General features: G+C 34.4%; 2 protein-coding genes across 2 annotated transcripts; both read left to right on the forward strand.

Annotated features, from left to right (window-relative positions):
* Positions 1 to 1,731: 1,731 nt before the first annotated feature.
* slc17a5 (solute carrier family 17 member 5) lies at positions 1,732 to 17,843 on the forward strand. The gene is given in 11 exon segments (NM_001076727.2): positions 1,732 to 1,889; positions 4,401 to 4,588; positions 6,684 to 6,917; positions 8,242 to 8,329; positions 8,417 to 8,503; positions 8,623 to 8,741; positions 8,847 to 9,008; positions 11,971 to 12,103; positions 12,185 to 12,332; positions 12,450 to 12,540; positions 16,068 to 17,843. Coding segments are annotated over 11 exon segments (1,470 nt in total). The 5' UTR covers positions 1,732 to 1,801; the 3' UTR covers positions 16,200 to 17,843.
* Positions 17,844 to 18,116: 273 nt separating this feature from the next.
* eef1a1a (eukaryotic translation elongation factor 1 alpha 1a) lies at positions 18,117 to 27,990 on the forward strand. Its single transcript, NM_200009.2, is given in 8 exon segments — positions 18,117 to 18,170; positions 20,216 to 20,399; positions 20,485 to 20,664; positions 20,758 to 21,054; positions 23,786 to 23,936; positions 24,023 to 24,279; positions 24,357 to 24,591; positions 27,183 to 27,990. Coding segments are annotated over 7 exon segments (1,389 nt in total). The 5' UTR covers positions 18,117 to 18,170; positions 20,216 to 20,255; the 3' UTR covers positions 27,308 to 27,990.
* The last annotated feature ends 3 nt before the right edge of the window (positions 27,991 to 27,993 follow it).

Below are 27,993 nucleotides of genomic sequence, written 5' to 3' on the forward strand. Positions count from 1 at the left end.
GCCATATCTGTCATCTTTTACTACTCTACAATGTATTGGTAACTTGGCATATTGAATGTGTTGTATGCACGGCAATTTTTTTTCAGTTTCCAATAAACCTCCAGTGAATTTGAATGTTTTCATAAGGTTCCTTTTACAGCATCAATTTTGTGGTTCTTTATGAAAACCTAATGTGTGTGTGTGTAAGAGAGAGAGATAGGGAAAGAGAGAGATGATTGTCATTTATAAAGCACTTTCCATGATGGATTTTATTTCAAAGCAACTATACAGAAAAGTAAATTAATAAATAGAGTATAAATTGTAAATTTCATCTAAATTGATATCAATAACTCCCTAAAAAATATTTCCCATACAGTATTTTTTATTTTTATATGTGTGTTTGTTTGTTTGTTTAAATATATTTACACTGCTCAGCATAATTAAGTAAACCCCATATTGACAATGGAATGTATTTTGGTGCATTTAAACACAACAGATTTTTTAAACCAATATATTTATTAAATTAATATTTTAGTCACCAAACATATTTAGAAATTGAAAGATAATACAATTAAATTCAAGCAAAATTTTAATTATATTTTTCATTTTTTTTTTGCTTTTCTTGATTTTCTTTACTTCTTTTTATATATTTATATGGACAAGTGTTACTTATTTTTGGAACTAAGGTGTGCAGTATGAATGTAATATTATTGTGTGTGTGTGTGTGTGTGTGTGTGTATGTATATATATATATATATATATATATATATATATATATATATATATATATATATATATATATATATATATATATATATACTTATTTGATATATTATTAGTAAGGAAAGCTCTGCTGTGAATTTCCTTTTGCGCATTAATAGTCAAACAAATTAAATTCAAGCAAAATTTTAACAAAAAAATGTTTAAAAAAATTTACTTCCCTTCATTTTTTTTTTTTTTTTGCTTCTGTTTAAACTTGTATTCAATATTTTTTCTATAGCATATAAAATTGGGTGTACTAGTTTTTGAACCGTTATTGTAAGTTATTTTTTTAGATAAACTCCAGATTTGGCTGACTAATCTAATGTATATGCACAAATATAATATTGTATAGCTTCCTATTAAAAATATGAATTTAAAACATAGATTTGCGATGGGTGTACGCATATATGTTTGATTTATTTGTTTTCCAAAGCACATTTGCACATACTTGTAAGAATATAGGTAACCACAGGTCCCCATTAACTTCCTTAGCGTGGCTAAAGAAGTCAATGAGTTCGAAGCACTTCATGCATTATTTTCTGAATCACCTGGCAAAAAATGTCAATTGCCAGCCTGAAAAAAACTGATTTAAAACACCAGCAATTTCCATTTTCCATTGACTCTAATTTCTTAAAAGAGAACATAATTCTTCAGGTATAGAGTACGTTTTGAAATACAAATCCCTTAAATCATCTAACGTTACGGCTTTAATAATTTACCTCATCTCAGTGTCTAACGATTAAATATAATATTTAAAGCCCGCCAACTAGACTTCAACTAACTTAGTGAAAACAGTCTGTCATCGATTACAGTCCTAAGCCCTCATCGTTTGATATAAGAATACAGTATTTATTGTAAAATAATAATTTAAAATGAACTTCATTAGGGAAAAAGCCCACTGACCTTCAAACACATTGTGAATATTTTCTGGTGTTCAACGATCAAAACTGTCTGGTGACCGGAGGACTTTTATTATGACACGTGTTTATGCTGACGGTGAAGCACGGGTTTGGTTTTGCGTTGACACTGGAGTGTGTTGTTGTTCTTCTGACCGGCGGGGATGATGGAGCTTTCAGCATCAGACTCTGAATCTGAAGATCATGCCCAACCTTTACTTCGCCGGAAAGACACCGAAGACATCCAGAAAGGTAGCAAGATATTAACAACGTTTGTCTTTTTACATATGTATGCAGAGCTGACTACTGAACAGTGCACAGTACCATATGTGCGATATTATCAGTGATAACTTACGAACGTTAAGGTAAACAGTTACTTCAGAAGTGATATTGAACGTGCTAATGTAGTTTTAATAGTGGTTTGGAGACTATGTGCTGTACGACTTGACTATTTGCTGGAATAAACTACTGGTAGAACTAGTAGTAACTTCATCTACGTCTCATTTGTTCAGTTCATCCTAAAAGTGCAGACTTGATCACTTTAGATGAGTGTTATTGTCTCATCTGACGTTAAATTAATAATGCATTAACGTTAGCTTTTGAGATGGGCTTCTCTCAACAGAAAGTCGCGTAAAGGAGGAAGTGTGATAGTCATGCAGGTAACAGTTAAGTTAACCGTCACGATAGTGTAACGTTAGTTCTCTAATATAAATTAATAATAACAGCCCGAATATTTCTGTCCGCTTTCACTAGTCAGATAGCATACGGTTAATATGTCAAAATATACTAGTTGATGTTTTACTGTTATTGTAGTTATGGCTGTTATTAAGGATGCTCCGATCAGGAATTGTGCAGCTGATTGGTACCGAGTACCAATTCCTTGAGATGGTGATTTTCTGAAGCCAAGTACCTTTTCTGATGCTTTAAGCTTTATAAGGCATACAGTATAACATATTTCCCCTCCAAGTATGAAACTTAAGTTGAGATCTCTGCTTACCTAAGGGAATAAAGATGTAGCATATAATTCTTTAAACGTGTCTCACAACCATTAAGTGTAGACATAAGTAGCTTCACAGAAAATAATAGATAAAATAGATACAAAAAATGACTAACAAAGCGATTCAGAACCATTGCAAATGATGAAAGAAGAATTCAAAATGTCTCAATGAAGTTTGAAGAGCATATTTTATGCATAAGAAGTGCACACCTATAAATCCATAACTTCTTTATTAAAAGAAAGGTCCATAAACTACTGTTTATTGTAATAAGTGTATTATGATGTTATATTATTAAGAAAAGTTAAAAATATTTTTTGTTTGTTTTTTATTTCCCTAATATTTCCTGCCAGTTTTTAATGAGTCTGCAATATTGTTGAAAACCCAGAACTTTTAATTCTGATATTTAAAATAAGATTTCAGTTCTTATATGCCCTCTGTTTGTAAATCATGAACAAACAATTGTGCTCCGTTCATGAGGTCGGCCAGATTACCGAGTATCGAGTTATGAAATGTAATTATCGGCCGATAGTAATCTCTGGCCGATCGATCAGAGCAACCCTAGTTATTATTCTTATTTTTATTCTTATTATTATTATTATTATTATTAATAATAATAGAAGGATTAATAGTAGTATTAAAGTACTTTTAAGCCAAGACACTTTAGGTGAAATGGGTATTTAAAAAAATAAATAATTAAAAAATAAAAAAAACGAATAGTAATTGTTTTATTCTTTGTCATTAGGGTAAGTGTTATTGTTGAGGTGATTTTTGGGTGTACTAAATGTTTTTATATGATCAATGCACTTATAGTGATAGATTGCTGAAAACTTTATTTTGTGATGGGCAGAACAGAATTAAATTGTAATTGAAATAGTAAATAGTAACAGATTTCGATGGAAAAGTTGCTCTGTGGTATTTGGTACTTTTGTTTCAGTAAGTGAAAGAAAAGCCTCTAAACTATTTGCGATGAATATTAACTCCCCTTAAAGCAGAGGTGGTCAACCCTGTTTCTGAAGATCTACCTTCCTGCAGATTTCAGTTGCAATCCATAACAAACACACCTGCCTGTAATTATCGAGTTCTGTTCAGGTCCTAATTAATTGGTTCATGTGTATTTGATCAGGGTCGGAGCTGAACTCTGCAGGAAGGTAGATCTCCAGGAACAAGGTTGAACACCCTTGCCTTAACAGGATAGTTGACTCGAAACCTTTATGTGTTTCTTTCTTCTGTCAGACACAAAAAGAAGATATTTTGAAGAAAGCTGAAAACCTGTAACCTTTGAAATGCATAGAAGGAAAAACAGATACTATGTAAGTCAATGGTTACAGGTTTTTGCATTCTTCAAAAAAATCTCCAATTTTAAAGGAAAAAGATTTTGGAACAAGTTAAAGGTGAGGTGAGTAAATGCAGAAGTTTTGGGGCAAACTATTCCTTTATGTTTGAAAGTAAATTATATTTTAATTAAATCATCTTAAAGTTAAAAATAATAATAAATTCATTCCCCCAGGCTGATTTAAACCTGTGACAATTCTATTCTTCCTACTAAATGATGAAAATAACCTCATGATGAGTGTTGTTTGCTTGTGTAATAGGTGAATACTATTGTAGGTTTGGAGGCTATTGTTTTATCTTACCACACTCATTTGAGTCTGCAAACACTTTCACAACTTGTGCACACAAAGTCCTACAGCTCTGTCAGGGTGAGGAAATGATAAGAGATATTTTAAGATCGATGTTTGACATTGGTTCCTGTCTGTTCTTCCAGCACCTGCATGTGGCTCCTCTCGATACGGGTTGGCGTTTTTGTCGTGTTATGGCTTCTTTGTGGCATATGCCCTCAGGGTGAACCTTAGTGTGGCGATGGTGGACATGCTGAAAAACAGTTCAAAAGCAAACACCAGTTCCTCCATCTGCCCTCCTCACAACATCCCTGTACCCAAACACAATCACACCGTAAGAACATATTCCATATCATTTTACATGCTCTTTCTCTCTCTCTCTCTCTCTCTCTCTCTCTCTCTCTCTCTCTTTCTCTCTTATGCTAGGATGTATTACAATGTGCATAATATATTATAGATTGCACTTAAGCATGGGACGATAACCGTTATTAAGATTTACCACGACTTGGAAAAGTCAAGGTTTTTAAACCACCAAAATCTTCTGCTGTACCGTTCCTATGGTATATTTACGCTTTTTTATTTTTATGTTTTTAAGACAACATTATCTCCAGCAGAAAAGATCCCCATACATGCCATTTTAAATGGTAAAAAAATTCCTGTTTTTAAAAGTAATGACGACAGCAGACATCAATGATTTATTTGAATTATTTACCCTGACATGTTTAGCTACTGTTCCAACATTTTAAAAATGTTTCTTGTCATAAAATATATTGTTCAAAGGGGAAAAGTTTTTTTTTTTTTTTACTTAGAAATTTAAGAGCATATATTAGAGCAGGGGTTCCCAAACTTTTCAGCCCGCCACCACCAAAATGACAATGCCAATGACTCGTGACGCCCAATTTCGTCTGAGGTGGTTATAAATACAGAAACCCTGCATGCAATGGCGCACACACTCCAATAGACCCAAGTCTATTCTTTGTTTATTTTTTTAATGTTTGTGAGTGTGGTAAATGGGCCAGAAAGTTTAACCTGGTTTTATAAAGATTACCCCAGGGTTCACAATCCAATAGAACTAGTAACTTTAAGCTACTATAGTAACTATGTATTATATAGTAACTATAAACAACAATTTTTTTCTCTTCAGGGAAAGCATTGTCTGATTATGGATAAAATATGGTAATTCTTATGGTTTAATAAAAACAAGTAGATTTTTGGAAATCACCAAATGACCGCCCTTTATTGTTGACCCCCACTTTGAGAACCACTGTATTAGAGCACTAATCACAATACCGTGATATTTTTATCCAAGATTATCATACCGGCAGAATCTTATATCAGCCCATGCCTAATTGCATTGCTCTCTTTTACATTCTGATTGGCCAGTCACAACAATCCAATGTATGTTATTTCCAGACAACAACTGCTGAAACTAATAACACAGGCTCAATTAGTACATTGGATCATTGTCACACGTGAAATGTCACATGTAATATAATTAGTATTGTCATCATTTAAAATGTATTAAATTGTTTAACATTTCTGTTTCCCATGGACTTCATGTTATAAAATGTGTGTCTTATCATTATATGTTATATATTACAGTATATACAATATATGATATTATGTCTTTTAAGTGTGTAAAAAAAATATACATTTTAACCTTTTTTTACTTTCTGAATTTTTTATGTTCATATAAACAATAGTAGAAAATATTTTATAAATATTACCAATTTTAATATGTACAGTTGAAGTCAGAATCATTAGCCCTCCTTTGAATTTTGTTTTCTTTTTTTAAATATTTGCCTAATGATGTTTAACAGAATAAGGACATTTTCACAGTATGTCTGATCATATTTTTTCTTCTCGAGAAAGTCTCAGTTAGAATAATTAGAAAATTTCAGTTAGAAATAAAGCAGTTTTTAATTTTTTAAAACCATTTTAACATCAAAATTATTAGCCCCTTTAAGCTTTATATTTTTTCGATAGTTTACAGAACAAACCATCGTTATACTATAACTTGCCTAAAAACCCTAACCTGCCTAGTAAACCTAATTAACCTAGTTAAGCCTTTAAATGTCACTTTAAGCTGAATACTAGTGTCTTAAATTAAAAATATTTAGTAAAATATTATATACTGTCATCATGACAAAGATGAAATAAATCAGTTATTAGAAATTAGTTTTTAAAACTATTATGTTTATCTTATATGTTTTCAACATATAAATGTGTTAAAAAAAATCTGCTCTCCATTAAACAGAAATTGGGGAAAAAATAAACCGGTAGGTTAATAATTCTGGGGGGATAATAGTTCTGACTTTAACTGTATTTTTCTAAATAAAACTAAAAGACTGTAAGAAATGTGTGCAAATGTGTGTAGTAGTTTATATCTTAAATAATTGTTCTTTTGAACATGTTGATTATCTCAACAGGCCATGGTATACGACTGGAACTCAGAGACTCAGGGCTGGATCCTGGGCTCTTTTTTCTATGGATATATAATTACTCAGATACCAGGTGGTTACTTGGCGCGCAAGTATGGTGCCAAGTGGCTTTTGGGTCTCGGCATCCTCTGCACTGTGATCTTTACTCTGCTGACTCCGTTAGCTGCTGATTTGGGAGCAGGATACCTCATCGCTGTCAGGGTGCTGGAAGGCATTGGGGAGGTAACCTCAAATATTATTACCTTTTGTATTTTCGGCATTGTTTGTTTGTTTGTTTGTCAATAGCTTTGGTTACATCTAAATATTATTATGCACATTTTGGAATGTTGCATAAAAAGCGTTAAATGACGACATCAAGAATCGGTCTCCAAATGCAAGATAACTTGCGACATTTGTTATTGCATGTGACATCTGCATACCTAGAGGCAGTGGTTTGCCTGCTTCCATTAGTCTTACTTAAATACACACACACACACACACACACACACACACACACACACACACACACACACACACACACACACACACTCACACACTCACACACTCACACACTCACACACCAGATATCAGATATATATGTATAAATCAGATGAAAAAAAAAAAATATATATATATATATATATATATATATATATATATATATATATATATATATATATATATATATATGCATGCATGCATGCATACATACATACATACATACATACATACATACATACATACATACATACATATATATATATATATATATATATATATATATATATATATATATATATATATATATATATATATATATATATATATATATATATATATGATACTTTGCATTATTTTCTCAAAAACAGTTTTGGGAATGCTCAATATTGAAAAAAAATATATATATATTTTCCGAGTTTTATATTGCAGTATTTTACCAAATAACTTGAGTAACTCAAGTTGAAAATAACAAATACTTTTATATTCTTTGGGATAATTTTGCAGAGTGCAGAAAATATAATTTGTGTGGGAATTACCCACATAGATAAATTAAGTAGAGCAACAATATTAATAGACACTATTCGGGTACAGAAATAAACTAATCAATGTACATTTAAGTTGTCTAGTTTTCATTGTATAAATAATTCAATAAAATAGATATTTTTTTTAAAGCTACATAATGTAATAGTTTCCTTGTGCCTTAACACTTTAAACTCACCTAAAATGCCTACTGATAACATACAAATGATAAACTTCAATGTACTATGGTTACACTAAAATGACTGGTCAATTTGAATGTGTTCTGAACTGTTTACCTGGTCAACTATAATCTAGACTCGACATTGCAGATCCTGCGATGTGGCTATTGTGTATTCACACATTGCAATATCAAAGCTAAAAGCATATATAGTTCAGCTCTAATATAATATTAAGATTTTTCATAAAAGTTTAATGTTTAAATTGAATTGTCTCTGAGTTGAAATGTCTCTACTGTTTAATTGGTGTGATAGTTGATAAGGGTGTTATTATTATTTAAAAAAATAAATGTTTCTTTTTGGATTGCTAGGGAGTGACATATCCTGCAATGCATGCAATGTGGGCTTCATGGGCTCCACCTCTGGAGAGAAGTCGACTGCTCACTATATCTTACACAGGTTACAAAAACTCATGTGCTTTGATTTGTAACAGTCTTTTCAAACGTTTAGTGTCTTCTTTAATATAAGTTTGTTTTCCTTTTACAGGTGCTCAGCTTGGAACTGTAGTGGCCCTTCCTCTTTCTGGACAGATCTGTTTTTATCTAGACTGGACATATGTGTTTTATATATTTGGTAAGATTATTTATAATACACATGTAAAAGTGAACTTTGTGCATAAGCAGCTTTAAGTGTAAAACCAACAATGCTTTCTTTTTCTTTTCTTTTTTAATTGTATTTTTTACAAATTATAGGAGCTGTTGGCCTTCTTTGGTTTTTCCTTTGGATTTGTTTCGTCAGTAACAGTCCCAGCTCACACAAAAGAATCACAGAGGCTGAAAAGACCTACATAATGTCATCTTTAAAGAATGAAGTATGTTATCTCATAGGATTTATCTTCAAGAGTCTTTATTCTCGATCCAGTTAAGGTTTGAGTCCTTAATTGGCTGTTTATTATATCGTGCCATTTCTTGCACAGCTGTCCCCCACCCAAGATTACATCCCATGGACATCAATCTTCAAGTCTATGCCTTTATGGGCAATAGTTGTGGCACATTTCTCTTACAACTGGACCTTCTATACTCTTCTGACTCTTTTACCCACCTACATGAATGATGTTCTCGGCTTCAGCATTCAGCAGGTAAAGAAATAAAGCAGGACTGATGTCCTTTTTCCAAATTATAATATTGGCCATTTAATTGTTCATGTTTTGCATGTTTTGTATGGTAATATTGAAGATTAGCATGCAGAATGTGATATATAATACTATTATGTTTATAGTTATTAATATTAAGAGTTATATTACAATATAATAGTTGTATTATTCATATAAATTATTATTGTTATTAATATTTTTTTTATGTACTAAATAAAACTGTTAAAACAATTGTCACTGGTAACAATTTTTAAAAAAGTTTTGGAAACTTTTTTCCTCTTCCAGAAAAAGATTTATCAATGAACGTCTACTGTGTTAAAATGAAGTGCAAATTAACATTATGAAATATACAATAACATTTTCTTGGTTTGTATTGTTATACTGTAAAATGCAATATATTACTTTAATGGTCAGCAACATCATTTCAGTCTGTAGTGTCACGCGATCCTTCAGAAATCATTCCAATAGGCTGATTTGTTGTGCAATAATATTTCTTACTAGTAACACAAGAGTTGCATAATAATTTTTGCATACTTCTTTGTTTATTTACAGGATTTTTCAGAAATGTGACCCTGAGGGCTATTGCACAAAGTACGATAAGGTATTAAGCTAGAATTTGAAGGATATACTGGCTGAATTTAGCCTTGACTCCGTTGCATGAAAACAGCCCAAATTAAGCTAAATTAAGTTACTATGGACACTTATTCTTTGGAGCTATTCTGCTCAAAAGCAGGCTAACAGCCAGGCTAAGCATAATCCTAGTGATTTATATGTTAGTTTCTTTGTCAATGCTGCAAGAAATGAAGGTGTTTTTTTGTCTAATAAGTTTTATTGAAGACAGATTCAGAAAGAAAAGAATCATCTCTTTACATATTTTGTCCACATTTCACCTAGGCAAAACAAATAAGAAACAAATAGATAAATAGAAAAGGAAAAACACCCACATAACAAGCAAACTTGTTACAAAGACCTGTTTGAACAACAGAGTATGCTGAAACATTACAGAGATGATGCATTATTTTGAGAGTTTTTTTTTTTCAAGGTAACAGATAAAAGGATAAAAAATTTTGTCAAATTGTTCAAGTTTTTAAATTTTTTTCAAATAGTATCTAATTCGCTCCAAATGTAACAGAGGCCATCTCTCCAAGCCACAGTTTACATGTAGGGGATTCCTATTTTTCCAAAACAGTAGAAGTAGCTTCTTGGCAGTAGTTAAACAGTATGAGAGCAATTTAGGTTGTGTATTTGACAACATATGCATTTGTTCAGAGAATCCCAAAATTAAAGCTTTGGATCCGGTTGTAATTGCAATTTTAACACCTCTGAAAGCACTCAAAAAATTCCATTCCAATAATTCTGTATCTTAGAACAAAAAATATAAATGAATGTGTTTTACAGTCACTCCATGCTCTCGGCTATTAGAATTAAAAATAAATATGTTACATTTTATTAGAAATCATTTTATATACGTTTACATGAATCAATTTCAGATTTAAAAATAAGGGAGATATACATAAGAGACAAAAAATAGATGATTAGAGAAAAAATACTGTGCTCAACATAAATGAGTACAGTCTATTTTAAAAATTAATATTTTTATCCATTCCTTAATAAATATAGACAAAGAATTCTGATGGATTTAAACAAAACACTTTTATTTATATTTATTTATATTTTCTATGCTATATATGAATGAAAGTGATATATAAATGATGAAGATTCTATTAACTTGATAAAATAAACTAAAAAGATAAAATAGATCTGCAATATTCTGTAAGTGTTTGCAATAATCTTCACTATAAATTCATTATTAGCATGAATGCCCACTGGTCAAATTTAAGACTTTATGATGTATAATGGTCTCTGGTTAGATGACCGAAGAGACCGACCAGGCTGATGTTCAGTCAGCATATCTGACAGGTAGGAAGGAGCCAGGACATTTAGTGATTTATATACCAGGAGAAGAATTTCAAAAGTGACCAATAGTGCATAGGCAACCAGTGCAAAGAGCGTAAAACTGTTGTGATGTGGTCATATTTTTTGGTACTGGTTAAAAGCCTTGCAGCAGCATTTTGAACTAACTGTAGGCGGGGTAGAGTTGTCTGACTGATCCCAAAATTACAGTAGTCCAATCTAAAAGTAATGAATTTGATCACTCATTGATTCTGTGATTGATCCCATGGTTTGTTAACTAATACTGTGAATGTGCACTTACCTTGGCTATGTACACTGGGCTTAACATAGTGGCTCGTTCTCATCCTGGATTAGCAAACATGCAACGGACTAATAAGTTAAGTCAAGCTGCACTTTTTCTGTTATCCTGGCTTTCTTGATTCAACTTTTGTGCAATACCCCTCTATACAGCATGAAAGCCTTATATTTCATGGATATATTTTGTCAATAACTAAAATTATGCTAAATGGGTCAAAATTATAATATTATGGCCATGTTTCATGACAATATTTTGTAAATATTCCACTGTATATCAAAACTCAATTTAGGATTATTAATGTGCATTGCTAAATATTTCATTGAGACAACTTTAAATATAATTTTAGCAGTATTTAGATTTGTTTTTCAGATTTGAAATAGTTGTGTCTTAAATTAATATTGTACGATCCTAATAGACATCAACAACATATATCTTATTTCTTTAGCTTTAATAGGATCTAAAAATCTCAATAAAAAAAATGAAATAAAAAAAAACTTGTGGTACCAGGTCAGAAAAGTTCAGAAAGATTATTTGTAATAAAGTATCACTTCACTTTCAATTATTCAATTGTATGCATTATTGCTGAACATAAGTATTCATAAATCATTCTGACCATAAACAGTCATTTTAGTATTTCATCTAGAAACAACTCACCAGCTAGAGATCATTGGCTATTATCAAGATACCCAGTTGTTTGCTCTTTAGTTACGCCTGAGCTCATTGTATATTTCTCAGAACGGGATGCTCTCGGCTCTGCCTTATCTTGGTTGTTGGCTGCTGGCTTTGCTGGGTGGTCAATTGGCAGACCTCCTGAGAGAGAGGTTTCTTTTCCGCACCGTCATTGTGCGCAAGGCTTTCACTGTAGTAGGTGAGGCACTCACAGACACTTTACTGTTACAGACATGCTGATAGGACGAGTGAACTGATGATGTGTGCTGAATGTGTTCAGGAATGGCAGGACCAGCTGTCTTCCTGGTGGCTGCAGGATACACTGGCTGTAACTACATCCTGGCGGTGGCCTTCCTCACCATCTCTTCCTCCCTAGGAGGAATTTCAGCCTCTGGATTTAACATCAACCATCTGGACATTGCTCCCTCGTAAGACAAGACATTTTATTGACAATTATACAAGCTTTTTTATGGTTTCTGTGAATGTGTCAAGAGTAAATTGTGGCCTACCTGCAGTATGTTTAGAGTATCTTTTTTTTTTCACAGTTATGCTGGAATTTTGCTGGGAATTACAAACTCATTTGCCACTATACCTGGCATGGTCGGCCCTGTAATAGCGAGATCTCTGACCAAATCTGTAAGTTACATTTTCCTGAAAATATATGTATTTCTTGAATATTTAAATGTAATGACAGAATCTGTAAGTGCAGTAATCCACAGATTTTTAGCCTATCATTGAGTCTATTTATTTAGTTGTGTAAATGTGTGATATTTATTCAGTTTTTAAATACATTTTAGTAATATTATTGACAAATATGAAAATGTTCAACTGATTTATTAACAATAGAGTTTGTAAAGTAATAATTTCTGTCTTTAAGTAGATTCGTTATATAAGCAGTGCTTCCCATACATGGACTTTACTTGGGCAGACCCAGGTATATTAACTGCCGCTCAAGTACTTTATTTAGTAACACCTTTTTCTTTTACACTATATTACTGTATACCTAAATACATTTTGACTTCTCGGATAACAATAAGACGCTGTTTATTTCATTTATTTCATCTAGTGAAATTGTATTCATATCGTTATATATATATATATATATATATATATATATATATATATATATATATATATATATATATATATACACACAGTTGAAGTCAGAATTATTAGCCCCCTTCAAATTTTTTTCTTCTTTTTAAAATATTTAGCAAATGATGTTTAACAGAGCAAGGGAATTTTCACAGTATGTCGGATAATATTTTTTCCTCTGGAGAAAGTCTTATTTGTTTTATTTCGGCTAGAATAAAAGCAATTTTAATTTTTAAACACCATTTTAGGGACAAAATTATTAGCCCTTTTAAGCTACTTTTTTTCTCGATATTCGACAGAACAAACCATTGTTATACAATAACTTGCCTTATTACCCTAACTCGCCTAGATACCCTAATTAACCTAGTTAAGCCTTTAAATGTCACTTTAAGCTGTATAGAAGTGTCTTGAAAAATACCTAGTAAAATATTATTTACTGTCATCATGGCAAATATAAAATAAATCCATTATTAGAAACAAGTTATTAAAACTATTATGTTTAGAAATGTGTTGCAGAAATCTGCTCTCCATTAAATAGAAATTGGGGAAAAAATAAACAAGCGGTCTAATAATTCAGGGGGGCTAATAATTCTGACTTCAATTGTATATATATATATATATATATATATATATATATATATATATATATATATATATATATATATATATATATATATATATATATAAAACTATACCATAATATATATATAAAACCATATAATGTATAACCAAACAGCCGCGATCGATTAAGTAGTGTAAATACCTCTCTCGTGTACCTGTTTCGTTCTGTGTGCGCGAGACCTGTCAGCACTCTCACAGACAGTCTCATATCCTCTGCAGACCCACAGAGATGCGCCTTTTGACACTAAGGGTGCTTTCACACTAATACGTTTGATCTGTTTGACGTCAGAGTAGTGTAAGTTTAGCTAGTGTGAACGTTTCTTCTAAACTTATGTGCGCACCCATGAACCATAACCGAGTCTGCCTAAAAGAGGTGGTCTGGGGTACGGTTTGTGCAAACTCTGGTCTGCTCACTTCTGGTATGAATGCAATCGTACCAAATAACGGAAGTGAACCGCCAACTGTACAACAAACTATCTTTTTCATAACGTTCATTTATGTATACTGTACCTTGGTGACTGAGCCAGGGCAAACACAGTGATAATGTCTGCTTGTCTCCTCCAAAAACAGCCTCTGCAGACATCGCGTTATGTTCTGAACGTTTTTAATATCTTTGCAGCAGATACTGTAGATGCGAGTCGCTTTCTGTATGTCCAAACCCAAAAGATTAATTAAAAGCTGAATGACCGTGACATGAGTACGTCTTTCCAATTTGATGCTTTGCTTTCGTGTCCGTCACCTAACAACAGCTGTAAACAAAACAACAGCTCAATGATGCAAGCGTACCGGGGTTCAGAAGGAAAAAAGACAGAGTGAACACAAACCAATCGAGAAGGTAGCAAAGGGGAACATCCAACTTGGGTACGGTCCAGGCTATTGATCCAAGTGTGAAAACACTCTGTAAAATGTGTCTGGCCACGTTTCTAAATATCCTAAAATGTCAAGAATTTGCGTTTTGCTTTCTAAAGCTGTGATTAATTGTATGCGTTTTTCCATTACCTTTTTTTAAGCTTACTTTGCAGCTGACTGCACGCGCACAATTGCGAGAGCAAGAGAAACATTTAATAATTCATTCTTGAAACTAAACGACTAAGAAAAACATTACTATATATGTTCGGAGAGGATAAAATGACTAGTCTTAACTGGCTGCAAAATATATGTACACCATTAGTTATGGTTAATCAACCCATTTGCCTTATTTAAATAATCTTGTAACTACTATAATTTTAGAGCTATTCCTTGTAGCTCCATTTTCTGAAATTTATTTGTCATTTGCTGTATATTGTATTCGTTTGATGATGTCATTAGGCTATATCACATAGGCTTTTTTATATCTAAAATGCTTTGGCATTCAAGTTTGCTTTGAACTTAAAAGTAATAATAGATAAAATTATTGGTAAAAATGATGTTTTGTTTGTCACATATAGTGAACTACTAATGTGATGTGGGTAAATGGTGTTTCAATCCGGCTACCACCGCAAGTATATTTCAAACCTTGGGAAGCACTCTATAAGAGACTTGATTTGTTTACCAATTAAGTTGATCTAATAGGATTTGCATTGTAAACATTAAATAAAACCTAAAAAGGTAGATTTTTTTTTTGATTTCATATATTAAGTTTTTAGTTACGATACTTCCAAAATCATTACGCATAAATCAGCAGATTTTTTTTTTTTACAAAATTCTGTGCAGAAATAGCAAAAAATGTCCACATATTCTGTCTAGCACTAGTAATGCGTACGTTTACATGAAAATGATGTATTAAAAGTTATTTTTTGAAAACGTTATAGTACTTTTTCCACAATCCTATTCATCTACTCTCTTATAGATTATATATATATTATCATTATAGCTTATGTAGTCCCGCATTGTTTTCAAGTACTTGCACGTGACTACAGACGGTACACTAAACTTGTGTACTATTGCCATATTAATGAAAATGCATTGGCCAAAATGCATAAGATGTTTTGTATGTGTGTAAGCAGACCTGATATTGCAGTTGTGCTGCACAATCTGGGAAAGATTCTCGCCCCTTTCACACATTAAGACTTTTCTGCAAAATAAAAATCCTGTGGAGACATCATGAGTGAATAGGCTCTTTTTTAAATATTACACTTATTTCAGGTAATTTTCTAGAATAAGAAGTTGTAGCATTACTGGTAAATAGTCAGAGTTGTGTTGTTTGTGACCAGCACATTTTTAAACATGTGACAATTTGTTTTATGTACGTTTACGGTAAGTATTGGGTCAATTTACTTGGGCTACTGTGAAGCAGACTACTACTGTTTTTATTGTTGTTTTGTTTTTGTATAAGTTTTATTGTCGTGTAGGTGGTCATATGTTTGCTATACATCAGTTTTATAAGAAAAAGTACTTGTCATTAATTTCCAGTTTTTCTGACTGTCAGGAAAAAGTAATAAATGCTTGAATATTTTGTTTTATTCTAGAACACTATTCCGGAGTGGCAAATTGTCTTCTACATCTCTGCAGCAATTAATATTTTTGGAGCCGTTTTCTTCACAATATTTGGCAAGGGTACAGTCCAGCCTTGGGCTGTCCAGACAATACACATCCAGTGAAACTTGACTACGGTTAGCCAATTCTTAAAGGCCAAAGGGATGTATGTATTTTAAATTCCATAGAGATTTATAGGTAATTGCATATGGTTTACAAACTAATGAGTATTGCACAATCTATGTTTTAATGAGTTAAATTGAGCTATTTTATATTGGTAATATCTGTATTAGTTGTAAATGTCAGTTGTTTAGACAATTTTTTTAATGAAACTGTAAATGAAGGGAATATACATAAGTGTCTTTATGGTACAATTGGCCATCATAAGGAGATAAAGGGTTTGACTACACAACCTCAAACGGATCAAACGAGTCCCTGAATTAACCATTTATGTAGGGCACTCATTAAAATACTCAGTGGAAAAATTCTGGAGTGTTACTGGGAGTTGATACAAGACTTCTGAACTTACATAAATGATATTGTACGCAATGTCATTGAAGTGGAACCCACACAGCAGGCACTGGACGTCAACATGACGTTGTACCCCAATGTCATGGGGATGTTGTATTTTGTTTGGAATGAAAATCAGGTTGATGTCAGAACCCAACATCAGGCCAACATCGGTGTTCAACCTAAAATCAACCAAATATCAACATCTAATGAAGTCACCACTTTGACATATATCTGACGTTGGATTTTGGTTGCCATTCCTGATGAATAAATGTCAGTATTTGACTTCAATATGACGTTGTCCTTAGACTCTGGCTAGACAGTAATTTTTGGTCACCTGACATCACTAAAATAAAGTCTTATGACATTGTATGCCTGCTGGGAAGTCTTTGCCAGATAAAGGGATAATGTGACATTCATAACTCTTTTAGAGAATTGTTTAAGATATTTAAAGTGCGACCAGAAGTGAAAGTGAGCTGTTAAATGACAGTCTACCCAAGTTGTATTTTTTAGAAGATTTCATCTGAAACTGTGGTCCTTGTAGATTCATAAAATGTAGGCTAATAGCTACTTTTTTGCACAGAACGATTATTTTGCATCACAAGACCTCGATGTATTATCAGGAGCCACATGTATTGATTTTGTTGTAATGATTTTTTTTTTTTACACTCAAAATGTTTGCCTTTCAAATCTGTTCATTTGCATTTTATGAATCGTTAAGGACCAAAGTTTCAGCTAATATATATCTTTTATGATTTTCAGAAGAATAAAAGTCCTACATCTTGGAGGGTGGAGTAAAGTAAATGAACAGAAATATTTCAATTTTGTGTCCCTTTTAAGACTTGTCCAAATGCAGTTACTTTGTAATAGATAACTCAATTGTTAAATAAGTTCTGTTTTTAATATTTCAAATAATCCTTAAAAAATAGAACCTGGATTATTTCGCAGAATCTTTTTTGATTCACATCCTTATGGAATATGCCTTACTGTAGACCTGATTAGCACAACACCACGTCCAAGCAACAGGTCCAACTGGGAGATTTTCTTTAAAGCCATGCCTTGTTTTTACATTTTAACCTTTGTGCACAGTAGCATACAAATGATTTGTTTACAATTGTTCTGTTTTTGTGCAATCCAGTGATATGACAGCTAAAACCTATGTAAACACTGTATGTTATGTAATCTGTCAAGATGATGCAACACGATGCCTATTAAATGTGTATACCTAATAAAGTTGCTGCACACGTTTGTTGAGTTGATTTACACTCTAATAATATAAGTTCTGCACAAATCCAACATTTTCATGAAATGAATTATTAATGCATGTATAATAAAATCTCAGCATTATTAGTGCACCTGACACGTTTAAAGCTGTGTCCTCAGAACAAACTCACATTAAGCTTTTTTCTTTCGCCCTACGCAAAATGATAAATAATTTAGCCGTTTTTTTTAATATCGTCGTCTGACCTCAAGCATCCTCAGACTGATGTAGGCTGTGCTGTCTGCGCATGTTCAGTCTGTATTATAAGATCAGACGCGCCGCTCTGTCTCTTCAGCACCGCTCCGGTATCCGAGAACACGCACAGGTACTGTACCGCACTTTCACACGCATGTTCGGCTGCGTACTTAAAGATGAACTCATAACGCGTCTGCTATTCTAAATTGCGAAATCATGTCGGTATTGATTTTGTCTAAATAGTATCCGCTCGTAATAGATGTTTACTGATGTTTGTATGCGACACTGCGCTAGAATACAGACTGGCAATGAGAGAACATGGCGGCAGCTGCAGAGAAGGGATTGCAATAATAAATCCCCTATAGACATCCGAATGATCTCTGTCGCATGTTTTCAGTACATGACTAATATTGCAATGTTTTTCAGCAAATTGACTCCAAAATAAATTAATTTCCGTGTCAGGTTGATGTGATTGTAATAATAATTCACAGCTCTTTTAGCAGAATGCGTCTGTTAGGTAACCTCCACAAGAATAGCTCTTCTGTTAACCTCTCAAGTTAAGCTGGGAATTAGCTTCCTTGCACTAATGGCAGTCCGGCTCTTGCATTTAAGGAACGTCTTGGAATTCTGTCCTTGAAAAATTACTGATCAGCTTCTTTGAAATGATGCTGATGCAAGAATCTTGCATGTTGGGCTTATGATGCAACCTTGCAATAGTGCATCACTGTAGAATGTAATACAGATTCTAGCTGCAAAATAGTCTTTCTTCTTTTTTTTAACAAGATATATGAGTGTTTCACAAATGGCTGCCAGTCTTTTTAAATCGGTAGGCGAATCTTTACAAAATGGAGTCTGCAGGACAAAGATGTACCAGGCATGAAGGAAGGCATGCCCAGTCTGTTGCCAGTTACTTAGCAGGGCAAAGAGCCTATAAACAGACCCACATGATAAACTCAGCGCTGTTTGAATTAAAAAAAAAGAAAAGAAAAGAGAAGTATAATGAATACATTTGTTAACAAAATTTCTTTTTAGTGCCAACTGAGTGACATTCAAATCATGAAGACATTTAAATACTGCAGTCCTACAGAGGCATGTGTGTTACTTAACTAATATTTGCATTAGTAATTATTCAAGATTACTGCACCCAAAAAATAGACACGTCATTGATCACTCAGATGCCCCTTGCAGTTTGTTTACATCAGCAGAACACCGAAGGAGAATGTTTGAAGAATGTGCTGCGTAGTGTTTTCCATGTTGATTTTGAACTTATTTTAAGTCTTTGCATTGTCAGTCACAATCAAAATGAAAAAGGACAACCAGGGCATTCTTTTAAAAGATCTTTTCACAACATCATAAGGATTTAGAACACCACTGGGAAATCTGATTGATTGAGGCATATACAAGGATGCGTTTACACTTGGAATATTTGGTTCAATTAAAACAGACTCTAGGCTGATTACACAGTCAGTGTGATTCACAGACAAGTGTGAATGCTGCTATCTGAAATTTGGTGTAAACCAAACAAGCTGACTGAGATCACTTCAGACATTTCAAGATGAGTCTCTGTCCCTTTATAACTTACAATCTGTGTAATACAACCTAAATGGGAACACAATAAAGAGCAAACATGCACACATACAAGCAGCATGTTTTGCACAGCGCAGCATTGTTTTGCATGATCAGAAAGTTTCTTTGCATAATAAACTTCATAAAAGCTTTTTTGTTGTCGTTTTTTAGGTTAAGCCTTAAAAATGAGTGAACGTGAACTAAACCAGTACTAAATACATAACATTTTGGGGTCTTAACCAAAGTGTGAAACAACCTAAATTGCCACTTTTTTTGATGCTTGGAATTATAGGCTTAAAAGCAAAAAAAAAAAAAACAATAGCAAAGTATCACAAATTTATCTTAATGCTTGTCTATAGACCACTTTAAGCAATGTAAACAAAAACAATAGTCCCAATGTATTTCCTGTTTTACATGATCAAAATGTGGCTCTTTTTGGACTCTCGAAAGCTATAGAAGTTGAAAATGTTATCATAGCTGTTTTAAAATTAAATTTTTGTATTTGTTTGACAAGCAACAAATATTCATGGGCCCATGACATGACTACATTAAAATGGTCTGTCTTACTGTAGAATATTCACAAGTGACAGATTGTTGGTGTTTGTAAAGCTTTACAGTTACATTGGCACTTTAAATAAAGCAATCAACCATGGGAAAGGAGAAGCTCCACATCAATATTGTGGTTATTGGCCATGTGGATTCTGGAAAGTCCACTACGACTGGTCACCTCATCTACAAATGCGGTGGGATTGACAAAAGGACCATTGAGAAGTTTGAGAAAGAAGCTGCAGAGGTAAGATTGAAAATTGGAGGCATTTGAACTCAATTATAATTGAAAAGGTTCACGTGTTTTATATGTTGATATGTGTCACTCCTAGATGGGAAAGGGTTCCTTTAAGTACGCCTGGGTTCTGGACAAGCTTAAAGCAGAGAGAGAGAGGGGAATCACAATTGACATCTCCTTGTGGAAGTTTGAGACCAGCAAATACTACGTCACCATCATTGATGCTCCAGGACACAGAGACTTCATCAAAAACATGATCACTGGAACCTCACAGGTCGGGAACTTATCCGACACACAAATATATTATAGTAGATGCTATTTATTTACATTCAAACTAATAATCCCAACCGTTTCCTCTGACACTCAGGCGGATTGTGCTGTGCTGATTGTGGCGGCTGGTGTTGGGGAGTTTGAGGCTGGCATCTCGAAGAACGGCCAGACCAGAGAACACGCTCTTCTGGCTTACACACTGGGTGTGAAGCAGCTCATTGTGGGTGTCAACAAGATGGATTCCACTGAACCCAGTTACAGCCAGAAGCGTTATGAGGAAATTGTGAAGGAAGTCAGCACATACATCAAGAAGATTGGCTACAATCCTGACACTGTGGCATTTGTGCCCATCTCTGGGTGGAATGGAGACAACATGCTTGAGGCCAGTCCCAATGTAAGTACAATAAGGATTATAATAAAGGATTGTTTGATTATGGCTGCATGATTAATCAAACTAATTAAAATAAAACCAAGGCGAAGCAGTAGCGCAGTAGGTAGTGCTGTCGCCTCACAGCAAGAAGGTCGCTGGTTAAAGCGTTGGCTGGGTCAGTTGGCATTTCTGTGTGGAGTTTGCATGTTCTCGGTGCATTAACATGGGTTTTCTCCGGGTGCTTCGGTTTCCCCCACAGTCCAAAGACATGCGGTAGAGGTGAATTGGGTAGGCTAAATTGTCCCTAGTGTATGAGTGTGAATGAGTGTTTATGGATGCATAAAACATCTGCTGCATAAGTTGGGGGTTCATTCCACTGTGGCGACCCCAGAATAATAAAGGGACTAAATCGAAATGAAAATGAATGAAAATAAAACCAAATCAAATCAGCATTGAACTTTAAACTATGGACCAATATTTGGAGGCCAATAACTGATATATTGACCAATTACCCTTATTTTCATTATTTGATTAATATAGTTTTTATTAGCATGTTTACAAAAACAAAAACCAAATAAATACAGTGGGGAAATTTTTTTTAATATACATCACTAAATATAATATATTGTTAAAATATTTGTGGCATGGTGGCTCAGTGGTTAGCACTGTCGCCTCACAGCAAGGTTGCTGGTTCAAATCCTGGCTGTGCCAGTTGGCATTTCTATGTGGAGTTTGCATGTTCTTCCCGTGTTCATTTGGGTTTCTTCCAGATCTTTTGGTTTCCCCCACAGTCCAAAGACATGCTGTATAGGTGAATTGAATAAACTAAATTGGCCATAGCACACAAGTGTGTTTGTGATTCTGCTGTGGCAACCTCTGAAATAGAGACTAAGCTGAAGGAAAATTAATAAATGAATGTTATATTATAATATATATTGATAATTCAACATCTACCAAACATTTTACCGAGTTTATAATGAAAAGCACTTATAAACTATCTATTACAAACAAAAAATAAGTATTAAATGGATACTCCACTCATAAAATTTAATTACGTCATTATTTACTCATCCTCATCTTGTACCACACCAGTTTGAGTTTCTTTCTTCTGTTGAACACAAATAAAGATGTACTGAAGAATGTGGGGAATTGACATTAATACTTTTGTGTTTGTACTATTATTCAAAATATCTTGTTTTGTGTTAAAAATAAGTCTAAAACTTCTTTAGTATGAGTAAATGAGGACATTTTTATTTCTATTTAAAAGGGACACCCATTACCCTCTATTGGGTTCACTTAAAAATAACCATATAATCTAGGGATGCTCCGATAAGGATTTTTGCAGCCGATACAGAGTACCGATACATTGATATGGTGATTGGCCTCTACGGAGAACCAATTCTGATGTTACAAGCTTTATAATGCATTAAGCACATTTTCCTTCCTAGTATAATACTTAAGTAAAGGTCCTCCCTACCTGAGAGAATAAATAAATGATGCTGCATATAATATCTTAAATACGTCTCTTAACCATTTAGGTGTGAACATGTCATGGCCAGAAGCAGCTTTACAGAACATAATAAATATTAAAGGAAAAAAATAAGAAAATGTATTAACAATGCAATTTGCATATGTTGAAAGAAGAATTCATTATGTCTCAATAAAGAAAAAATTTGGAGCGCATATTTGATGCCTGAGATGTTAAAATGCACACCTATAAATCTAATACTTACCTACTAAAAGGAAATAGGCTAATAAACTACTGTTTACTGCAATAAGTAAATTACAAGGTTATATTATTAAATATTCATGTTAAAAATGTTAATTTTAAAGGTTTTTTTAATTCATCTAATATTTCTACCCAGGTTTTAGTAAACTTGGAATATTGCCAAAAACAGTACTCTCAGTTCTGTTATAAAAGGCGTAAATACATGCAGTAGCTGCTGTATGTATAAACCAGTTGCGCATGTTCATCTTCCTCTGTTTATAAACACATAAACAAATACCTGCGATCGGTTCATGAGATCGGCCAGATTGGCGAATATGAATAGAGTCATTACTTGTGATTACTTGAAGGCAAGGCAAGTTTACCTATATAGGACATTTCATACACACTCAAAGTGCTTTACATGAACAAGAATAAAAAACACAAGACAAGAAAATGATTAAAAGAACTAAAAATGATTAAAAACAGATTAAAATGTGTTTAGAAAAGATTTGAAAATCATGAAAAGGAAAGAGGCATAATAGTGTGATCAGTATAGGCACAGCTAAACATGTGTTTTTAAGTCTTGATGTGAATGTGCTTAAAGTTGGAGAACATCTGATCATTTCTGGAAGCTGATTTCAGCAGCGGGGGCCGCAGTAGCTGAAAGCAGATTCACCCTGCTTTGAATGAAGTCTGGCAGCAGCGTTTTGAATGAGCTGCAACTGTCTGACTGTCTTTTTAGGAAGATCATTGAGGAGTCCATTACAGTAATCCACCCTCCTGCTGATAAAAGCATGACCTAGTCCTTACTGGAAACAAAACATTGAATTCTTCCAATGTCTTTGCAAGAAAAAAAAGACTATTTGTGTTCAACAGAACAATGAAACTTAAATAGAGTGAGCACGAGTAGATGATGACAATAAAAAAAGTTTCATCCCACCCCAAAATTGTTCCACCCATGATTATGTCAGTATGGAGCATTGTGACAGTTTCACCAAATGGCATCTCAGCTGTTTAGTAACATATATTTCTTCATCTTTACTTTAGATGAGTTGGTTCAAAGGTTGGAAGATAACCCGCAAGGAAGGTAACGCAGCCGGGACCACCCTATTGGAGGCTTTGGATGCCATTCAGCCTCCAACTCGTCCAACTGACAAACCTCTTCGCCTGCCTCTTCAGGACGTTTACAAGATTGGAGGTTTGCAAGGATTTATTTCAGATGACCTACATTGTTGGCTTTGTTTTATGATTAATAGCCTGAATGAAATGCATTGTTTTCACTAGGCATCGGAACCGTTCCTGTGGGCCGTGTGGAGACTGGCCTTTTGAAGCCAGGTATGGTGGTCACCTTTGCACCAGTCAATGTGACAACTGAAGTCAAGTCTGTAGAGATGCATCATGAGGCTCTTTCTGAGGCGCTGCCCGGGGACAATGTTGGCTTCAATGTTAAGAATGTGTCCGTCAAGGACATCCGTCGTGGCAACGTTGCTGGGGACAGCAAAAATGACCCACCGCAAGAAGCTGCCAATTTCACTGCTCAAGTAAGCTTGACTCACTTCTGTGCTCACTGCTTCTGCTATCCTAAGAAGTTATTACACACTTCATTGTGTCCCATCAGGTGATCATCTTGAACCACCCAGGGCAGATCAGTGCTGGTTATGCCCCTGTGCTGGATTGCCACACTGCCCATATTGCCTGCAAATTCGCAGAGCTGAAAGAAAAGATCGACCGTCGTTCTGGAAAGAAGCTTGAAGACAACCCCAAGAGCTTGAAGTCTGGAGACGCGGCCATTGTGGAAATGATCCCTGGAAAGCCCATGTGTGTGGAAAGCTTCTCCGAGTATCCTCCTCTGGGTAAGTCCCATCTCAACTTTCTATCGTAAGATCAACACAATACTTCATTGCTTAGCTTTTTTTTAGGTTTAAATCATTTAATTATATAGTTTCTAGAGCATGCCATTCATCTATTACAGAAATCTACAGTAAAGTCAATGCCAAACAACTGGATTTTTGGATGAATAATGCCATATGTTACAGTAGAGGGTGGGTTAGTGCATTAAACAGAAAAAAGTTCCTCCCATGGCATCTAAAAAGATGACTTAAAAATGGTTCTGACTGTCAAAATCAATTTTGTTTTTGTTGTTTGGATGAAAGCAGTTCAAAGTGTGAGTTTAAAGTCAACTGCAAGAAAGGTGTGGGACTTCGAAGCCTGATTTATACTTCTGCGTCGAGTGACTGTTGTATCTTGCCAATGCCATTGCGAGCATTTATAGTTCTACATTCCATCTGTGCTGCTCTGGCAATATTACTTCAGAAACGTTAGTAGGCAGTGGGGTTTCTATGTCGATTGCTAGTTGCCGCTGCTTTGGGTTTTTGCCAGAAATGTATGTAATACAACTGAAGTAGCAGCTCAAAGTCATGCTCATTCGTGAAAGAGGACAGAATGTTCAACTTTTATCATAAGGTAAACAAACCAACGTATCCATCTGGAGTTCCTCTGTGGTACTTAACAATTGTTAATAGGGGCTGCACAATATATCGTTTCAGCATCGATATCGCAATGTCATCATTCGCAATAGTCATATCATGAATATATACGCAATGTTGAGTCTGGATTATAATTGATCATCTTGCAAGTTTTTTTGAGGCCTGTGACTGTATGAGGGTTATAAAAGCATTCAGACCTATGCAAATGTACCGTTTGTAACTTAAAAAAAATTAATAATGATTAATTTTATTGAATTGTTTATAAAAATGAAGACTATGCATAGTTATTTTACATTTGATTATTCAATTACTGTATACCTGAATACATTTTGACTTCTCGGATAACAAAAAGACGCTGTTTATTTCATTTGCATCTAGTGAAATAGTATTCTTATCGTTTTATATATATATATATATATATATATATATATATATATATATATATATATATATATATACATACATACTAAAAAAGATTTATACTTCTGCTGCAAGTGCATGTGTATGCTCCGGTGCAGCCTCTGCACGGTCGGATAGCTGACATTGCTGCTGATGCACACCTCTCAAAAAATGTAACTACATATCACAACAATGTGTAGCACAAGCTTTGCGATTGGTCGGTTTGGTAGCTGTGACCAGTGTGGGTGGGACTGAGAGCTGCATGAACCCGTTGGAGCGAGTGTTTACTAGTGTTGAGTCCCGAGAAGGAGCTCTAGATGAAAACTGTTGTTTTGTGTTTACCTTATGATTAAAGTTGTTGCACCTCCACCAGTTTCAACCTCTGAATAAGCGATGAGATTTTTAGATACTTGTACATTCAGGTAGCGTTCAGAAAAAACAAAACACCCGAGAAGAAACACAACACAGAGGAACATAAAAACTTACTGGCAGCTAACGTTTAGGAATTGTTATTGCAGAGCAACACTAATAGCACGCAGAAGCATAAATGCACGACTATGAGAAAGGCACGCATCGAGGGTCACCACGATCGCTCGACGCATAAGTATAAATCAGCCTTTAGAATTTTCCAATATCTTGCCCTACTTGTTAAACACTCAAGGCACCAGCCTACCTCTACTCTCAAAGCTCTCTGCCCCACACTCATTACTTCTAAAGACTGATTTATACTTCTGTGTAGAGAGATCTGCGTGACCCATGGCGGAAACACTAGATTGCAGTGAGGTTATGTTCCTCTGTGTCGAGTTTTTTTGCTGGTGTTTTGTTTTTTTCTGAAAGCTACCTTAATATACATGTAGCTAAAACGCACTAATTTTGAGGCTGGAACCAGCAGACGTCCAACAACTTTAATCATAAGATAAACACAAAACAAAAGTTCCCATCGGAAGCTCCTTCATGGGACTCCACACTTGTAATCACTCGCTCCAACGGGTTTGCGTGGCTCTCAGTCCCGCCCTACACTCATCAGTGCTACCAAGCTGACCAATCACAGAGCTTGCTCAATGGGTTGTTGCGACGTGTTGTTAAATTTTTTGAGAGGTGCGCGTTTGAAGCGACTGCCACGGCGAGGGCTATGCAACCACGCACAGGCTTTTTCGGAGCACACACATGCACTTGAGGCAGAAGTATAAATCAACTTTTAGCTAACCAATCTTATGCTATGCATTATCACGACATGTAGTTACAGATTTTAAGAGATGTGCATCAGAAGAAGGCGAAGAGTATACAACTGGGCAAAGAATATGCCAGACCATTAGTATGAACTCGATACAAAAGTATAAATTGACCTTTAAAGAACATTTTTTCAAGAAGCCTTTTATATGGTTTTTTTTTCTAGAAAAGTTCAATTTTGATTTCCAAAATGTATATTAATTGGACATCGATGTTTATGCAAAAAAAACATTTTTACTTGGGCACAACTCATAGAAGAAACTGTTTTAGAATCCTAGAGATAGTTCTATATGACTGCTTGGACTAAAACAATTTTTGGGGTTTTGCAGGTCGTTTTGCTGTGCGTGACATGCGTCAGACAGTTGCGGTGGGAGTGATTAAAGGAGTGGAGAAGAAAACCGCGACAAGCGGAAAGGTTACCAAATCTGCCCAGAAAGCCCAGAAGGCCAAATGAATGTTGTGTTTGACTGCCAACTCCAGAGACACATATGGAAAAGCAGAGGTCATTCAGCTCTTCAATCCTATTGGCTGTTTAGGTTCCATAGTCAGAGACTGCTTAATAGTTCCAATGCATCGCAAAAGTATCAGAAGGAAAAAAAAATCAATATCAAAAGCAGTCCTTTAGATAACTCTAATTTGTATGTAAACTCATAAGTCTTCAATCCATGCATTGTTCAATAGTGTTTTAATAGTTGTGCTCTTCTCTTCGACGATGGCTGTCCAAACCATATGTGATTTTTAAAATCTTGAGAGGTCTGACCTCTCCTTCTCTGGAGTGCAGTTTTAGCCTGGTTCTCACAATGTTGTCTTCGCTTGTTTTAGTGCTTGTTTGCAGAAAACCATGTGTTCAGTATCCACTGGTGGTGAGCTACTTAAAACAACACTATTTAGTAGACTTTGAGAACCTGTATGTTTAGCTTTGCAGAACAAAGAAAATGTAAAAAAAAATTAAGCTCTTTATGGGCCCATTTCTGGGTTCATGCAATCTTCGGTGCACTGACAGCTTTATGTTTAGCACTTTGACTGGCGTAGGCTAACCCTGCACAAGCACTTGTTGACTTTAATTGGCATTAGCTACTGCACCTTACTCTTAAAACTAAAAGCTTTCATGTCATATTAAAGATGTCTCAACCATAATCA

Source organism: Danio rerio, chromosome 13 (genome assembly GCF_052040795.2).
Source record: "Danio rerio strain M-AB ecotype USA chromosome 13, GRCz13ab, whole genome shotgun sequence".
NCBI classification, from domain to species: Eukaryota; Metazoa; Chordata; class Actinopteri; order Cypriniformes; family Danionidae; genus Danio; species Danio rerio.